The 6,540-nt window shown below is 38.4% G+C and overlaps 1 protein-coding gene across 1 annotated transcript; it reads right to left on the minus strand.

The window, feature by feature from the left end:
- Positions 1-5,447: 5,447 nt before the first annotated feature.
- LOC113937955 (metallothionein-1-like) lies at positions 5,448-5,746 on the minus strand. The gene has a single exon (XM_035727282.1). The coding sequence runs from the start codon at positions 5,744-5,746 to the stop codon at positions 5,561-5,563; it is 186 nt and encodes a 61-aa protein (XP_035583175.1). The 3' UTR covers positions 5,448-5,560.
- Positions 5,747-6,540: the final 794 nt, after the last annotated feature.

The following is a 6,540-nucleotide window of genomic DNA, read 5'->3' on the forward strand; positions in this document are numbered from 1 at the left end:
TTTTGGACTGTCGAGTTTCCATTTTAATTTGCTTCCATGTATTTTTTTATTTCTTCTTTAATTTCCTGGTTAACCCATTCATTCTTTAGTAGGCTGTTCTTCAACTTCCATGTATTTGTGGTCTTTCCAAATTTTTCCTTGTGGTTGACTTCAAGTTTCATAGCGTTGTGGTCTGAAAATAAGCATGATATGCTCTCAGTCTTTTTGTACTGGTTGAGGCTTGATTTGTGACCCAGTGTGTGACCTATTCTAGAGAACGTTCCATATGCACTCAAAAAGAATGTGTATTCTGCTGCTTTAGGAGGAAATGTTCCGAATATGTGTTTTAAGTCCATCTGTTCCAGTGTGTCATTCAAAGACAGTTTCCTTGTTGATCTTCTGCTTAGATGATCTGTCCATTGCTGTGAGTGGGGTGTTACAGTCCCCTACTATTGTATTATTATCAGTGAGTTTCTTTAAGTTTCTTATTACTTGATTTATATATTTGGCTGCTCCCAACTTGAGGCATAAATATTTACAATTATTATATCTTCTTGTTGGATAGACCCCTTTATTATGATATAGTGCCCTTCATTTTTTCTTACAGTCTTTGATTTAAACTCTAGTTTGTTTGATATAAGTATGGCTACCCCAGCTTTCTTTTGATGTCCATTAGCATAAAAGATGGTTCTCTACCCCATCACTTTCAGTCTGGAAGGTGTCTTTGGGTCTCAAATGAGTCTCTTGTAAGCAGTATTTCAGTTGGTCTTGATTTTTTTTATCTATTCTGATACTGTATGCCCTTTGATTAGAGCATTGAGTCCATTTACATTTAGAGTAATTATTGATAGATATGATTTACTTGTAAAGTCACTGTTCCTGTAGATTGTCTCTGTTCCTTTCTAGTGTTTGTTCTTTTGTCTCTCTTTCCTCCTAAAGGGTTCTCTTTAGTATTTCTTGCAGAGCTGGTTTAGTGTTCATGAACTCCTTTAATTTTTGCTTCTCTTTGAAACACTTTTCTCTCCTTCTATTCTGAATGATGGCCTTGATGGATAAAGTATTCTTGGCAGCATATTTTCCCCATTTAGCATATTGAATATATTATGCCACTGTCTTCTGGCCTGTCAAGTTTCTGTGGACAGTCTGCTGCTAATCTTATGTGTCTGCCCTAGTAGGTTAAGGACCTTTTGTCGCTAGGTGCTTTAAAATTCTCTCTTTATCTCTGAATTTTACAAGTTTCACTATGATATGTCTTGGTGTTGACCTGTTTTTGTTGATTTTGAGGCGAGTTCTCTGTACCTCTTGGACTTGAATGCATGTTTCCTTCCTAGCTTAAGGAAGTTCTCAGCTATAATTTGTTCAAATAAACCTTCTGCCCCCTTTTCCTGCTCTTCTTCTTCTAGGACTCCTATGATACAGGTATTATTTTACTTTATGGAATTGCTGAGTTCCCTAAGTCTACCTTCACCATCTAATAGTTTTCTTTCTCTCTTCTTTTTGACTTCATTATTTTCCATAGTTTTATATTCTATATCCCCTATTCAATCCTCTGCTTCTTCCATCCTCATTGTGATTACATCCAGTCAGTTTTGCATCCCAGTTATAACATTTTTTTTCCTTTCTTTCTTTTCTTTTTTTTCTTTTTTTTGCCTAGATAGATTTCAGGTCTTTTATCTCTGCAGACAGGGTTTCTCTGGTGTCTTCTATGCTTCTTTCAAGCTCAGCTAGTATTCTTATAATTGTTCTAAATTCTTGTTCAGATATATTGCTTATCTCTGTTTTGAGCAAATCCCTGGCTGTGATTTCTTCTTGATCTTTCTTTTGGGGAGAATTTTTCTGTCTTGTCTCTATGTCCAGGTTTCTGTCTGTTGCATATTATGAATGCTTGTTATGTTTCCTGCTCCTGAAAGTAGTACTATATTATGAAGGGGTCATACACTGTCCAGGGCCTGGTGCTTCAGGAAGTGTTTCTGGTGTGTGCTGTGTGCACTGTGCTGTTGTGTTTTGGCTGCTCTTCCCCACAGGTCTGTCTTCTACACAGTTCCTCCTTGCTTGCAATGGGGAGTGTTTGGACCGTTAACTAGGTGTGCTTTGATTTGTTTGTTCAGATAAGTCTGATTTAAAAAAAAAAGTCCTGATCCAAGAAAAGATAAAAGGAAAAGGAACAAAAAAGCAAACAAATAGACAAACAAACAAATGGAAAACTATAAGACTGATTCTAAAGAACATGAAAAAAAGAAGGAAAAAAGAAAAGAAAAAGAAAGAAAAAAAAAAAGAAGAAGCCTGATCCAAAAAACAAAAAAAGGACACCAACCAACCAGAAAACAAAAAACTCTAAATAAGTAAATAAACAAACAAATAAATTAATTAATTTAATTTAATTAAGTTAAAAAAAAAGAAAGTCTGGTCCTATTTCCACCAGAACTAAAGCTGACACTTTGGAACACTCTATGATCAGCAGACCCTGGTACATGCAGGGGGCCTGTGTTGGTCTTCTGAGTCAGGGGCCCACTGTCAGACCTGCCCTTGCAAAGTTGTCCCTGCCTGGACCAGGGGGTGCAGTTTGGTATAAGTGACTCCAGCCTCCATTGGAGGCACTTTGTTTCTCTCTGAATTCCAACTATGCTGGTGGGTGGGGTGGGGGGTATGGTGGTGTGGAAGATGGCATCACTCCACCTTCTTGTCCCTGGGGAAGGAAACTCCCAGCCACCACTGTTCAGGAGGCCTTCACAGAAAACTGAATAACCTCCTCTCCTGTGTCCTAGGCTTTCGTCAGATCACCGCCCTTAACCTGTCTGGGCTCAGGCTGTTGGGCCAGCTGGTACCACAGTTCTCCTGTGTTTCATCTCTGGCAAGAGGCTGGATTCAAAACTCCAAATCTTAAAGGGCCCAGAAAGGTGTGGACCTGCTACCCTCCCCTAGAGGAGAGACTTGCAGTGTGCCAGGTACTGTTGTATCCCAGAAAAGCAGTCACATGGCACTCATGGCTAGAGTCTATTGTGATGCACAGTGAAAGGGTATGACCAGGTTATCTGCCTTCTGCCCATGCCTCTGTTCCCTGCTGCTGAATGGCTACTCAGTGGCTCCTGGTGGGTCCTTTGTCCTGGAGAGGCAAAATACCCTCTTCCAAATGTAGTCTAGGAAGGGGAGTGATCTCTCCCAGTGCAACCTAGGGGATCTCCTCACTGAGGTGTACTGTGCAAATGCCACGTGCTGTTCTCTCCCTAACCTCACTCTGTGGAAAGGGCTCCCTCCCCTCCCCGGTACTGTGGCTTTTCTCTCCCCCAGTTCATGTCTCTGACCCTCGAATCTGCCATGTTTTCTCCCTCCAATTGTGTAGATTGTTTTCTTAAACCTCAGATTGATTTCCTAGATTTCCCAGTTGTTCAAAATGATTTGATGCTGTTCTAGCTGTGTTCGAGGGACTAGGCAAGCTCTGGGTCCCCCTACTATTCCACTATCTTAACTCCTTCCTCTTTCTTTTTCTTTTTTTTTTAATATTTTATTTATTTATCAGAGACAGAGAGAGAGAGAGAGCACAAAGCAGGGGGAATGGCAGGCAGAGGGAGAAGCAGGCTCCCCGCTGAGCAAGGATCCTGATGCGGGACTTGATTCCAGGACCTTGGGGTCATAACCTGAGCCGAAGGCAGACACTTAACTGACTGAGCCACCCAGGTGTCCCTGACTCCTCCCTTTTTCAATACAAGCACATTTCAGAGTCTTCTCAGATCTTATGTGCTCAAATGACATTGGCCTTCAATGTCACATAATAAAAAAGCATACTTAACCCATAGTGAAATTATGACAGGGGTATAGAGGGCATGAAAGATAGTGAATAAATAATACCATCTACTACAAAAATGCTCTCCTGTTCTATGCAAAAGTTTTAAAACAATTGATCTGCCAGATAAACTGCAAACCTTAAGAAACAAAAGCCCACATGACCTTTATTTATCTTTCAGTTTATTTTCTGCTGCTTTCTGTTATACCTTAGTAGGAATTATAACAAATGAATCATAACACTTTCATATGCATACATCTTTTTTCTCTCTTTTGAATGCCTTATCTCTTCTGTAGGAAACTGTTCTCGTCCCTGATTACCCAGCTTATTGTTAACTGTTGCTATCCCCAGATATAAAGCATTTTCCTGGCCAAAATTAATAAACATCAAATTTTGAAAGCTAATGTCTCACATGTAGGCATGGATACATTCAGTTCATCCAGTGAAAGATAAGCCCTATTTCATCAAAAGTCTGTAAAGAAATGCTGCTGAATCTGATTTTGTCCACTCTGATTCAAGAATGTTGATTGAAGGAGTTAGATTGGACATAATTTTTCCCAGATTTTAAAATACTATATTATTTCCCGAAAAAGGCACATCATGAGATAACAGTGGTGTAGACTTTACAGTTAACAACCATAATTTATTATAAAAGAGATAATAAATGACATTCTGTAAAGTTTTCATATAGCTTTTTCATTAGGGAAAAACTCAAAGACTATGTTCTGTGGTTTGCATTCCTCTTCTTCTGGTCTTATTCCTGTTCTAAACTCTACTGTGTATCTTAAACTGTTCCTGAATCATACTGTGCTACATTGCAATGTTGCTTTCTGGTATCAGAAATCTTATTATTCATTTTCTACTCATATACTTGCTTAAAAAACAGATTTTAAGTAGGAGATTTAATCATTTCTACAGCTAAAGAAGCATCCCTCATTCCTAATGATTGCAGGAAAACATTGTCTTCTCAGCTTTTAATATCCCTAAGGGTACCCTACTCTGTTAATTTTTCTTAAGTTGTTCTAGATTGTAAGACTCTGGTAAGGCTAGTTTACTCCCTAGGCTGTGTTCTTTGCTCCATATCATCAGACCATTTGTATTGTACTCGCCCAGTAAGGAAAGGGGTTTTGTTTCATTGTCTTTGGGAAGAGGAGTAACTTTGTATCAGAGCTGAATATGGTTCTGGATGGAACTGAAATGTGGATGCTACAGTACTAGTTAAGTAAACAATGCCTTGGCAGCTCAAGCTTTTCTGTTTCTATGTTATGGTCATTGTCTAGGAAATTACATATACGACATACATACAAAAGATAGGAAATTCAATCTGTGCTTGTAAGGAACTTCTCATGGTAGATGACAGAACAGCAAAAGCAGACGTGTGCTTGAAGATGGCTCCCACTGTAGAGACTGGGTTGTTTAACACTTCTTTCCAAATTCCATGTTCAGTGACCATGGTAGGGGTATTTACTCATGGGAATTGGCAAATGTTTCAAACCAGTTTTTTTTTTTTTTTTCCAGAGAGCTAGTTTCCTAGTATACCAGAGCCAAGCCTTGCACTTATATATAAATCTTTATTACTTTTCTTATTATTGTCAGATTTGTAAGTTCCATGTAAATTTTATTTCATCTAATTCCTAGTGTTTTCTGTATTTTTTTTTAAACTCAACAATTTTTATTATAACTCAGGTACTTCATAGAAACAGGAAATGTAGCAAATGGGTCAGGGTAGTATGAAAAATGTTTTAAAACTGCAGGTGTGTACACATGGCTGCATTTACTTCGGGCACAGGCTCCCCCACATCAGGCACAGCAACTGCACTTGTCCGATGCGCCTTTGCAGATGCAGCCCTGGGCACACTTGGCACAGCCCGCGGGACAGCAGGAGTAGCAGCTCTTCTTGCAGGAGGTGCATTTGCACTCCTTGCATTTGCAGGAGCCGGCACACGTGCAGGAGCCACCGGTGGAGCAGGAGCAGTTGGGGTCCATTTCGAGTTGAGTCGAGTCGAGTCGAGGACGGAGGTCCAAAGCAGGCGACACGGAGAGACACGGCTGCGGGCTGGAGGCGTGGTCGTGTTTTCTGTATTTTTTAATCACACATTCTGTTTTTTCACTTAAGATAATCACATGACCAAAAATTTTTTTTCTTTTTTTCTTTCTATGAATCCTTAAATTCTTTTTTTTGTTTGTTTTTTTCTTCTCAGGATTCTGTTCATATAAAAAGATTATGATATAATGTTATATATTTCAAAATTGAAATGAATACCTAGCTTGCTACGTAATGTTACATTAAAATGTTATGTATAAACATTCAATAACTGTTTATTAATTCCAAATGTTAGTTTACAGGGAATTTTAAATGCATCTAAAGAATTTTCTGATTTATATGCAAAGATAGAAACTGGTTAGCTTCAAAAGACTCTCTCTTCCCCCAGAGAATCTAAATCTTAAGAAAAAAGAGTAGGTAAATAATTTTTTTATTTGAAATTAAATAGAATCTTACCCAAAATACTAAATATCAAGTTTAAATATAGGTTATTCAAGAGTAGATCTGTAGCTATAGGTAAAACTAAAAAATCAAGATTATAAAAATTTTGGAGATTTTTCTGATTTTCTTGCAAGGGCTGTGGTGCTGTGTCCACAAACTGTACTCAGGACCTGAAGGATGTAAAATATTTGTCACAGTGCCCAACAAAATATTTAGTGGCTCAGGATCTACAATAATTATAGGTAATTAAAAATATAAATTAATATTGTTGCAGAACATCTCAGTTTCTAAAAAG

Source organism: Zalophus californianus, chromosome 4 (genome assembly GCF_009762305.2).
Source record: "Zalophus californianus isolate mZalCal1 chromosome 4, mZalCal1.pri.v2, whole genome shotgun sequence".
Lineage (NCBI taxonomy): Eukaryota > Metazoa > Chordata > Mammalia > Carnivora > Otariidae > Zalophus > Zalophus californianus.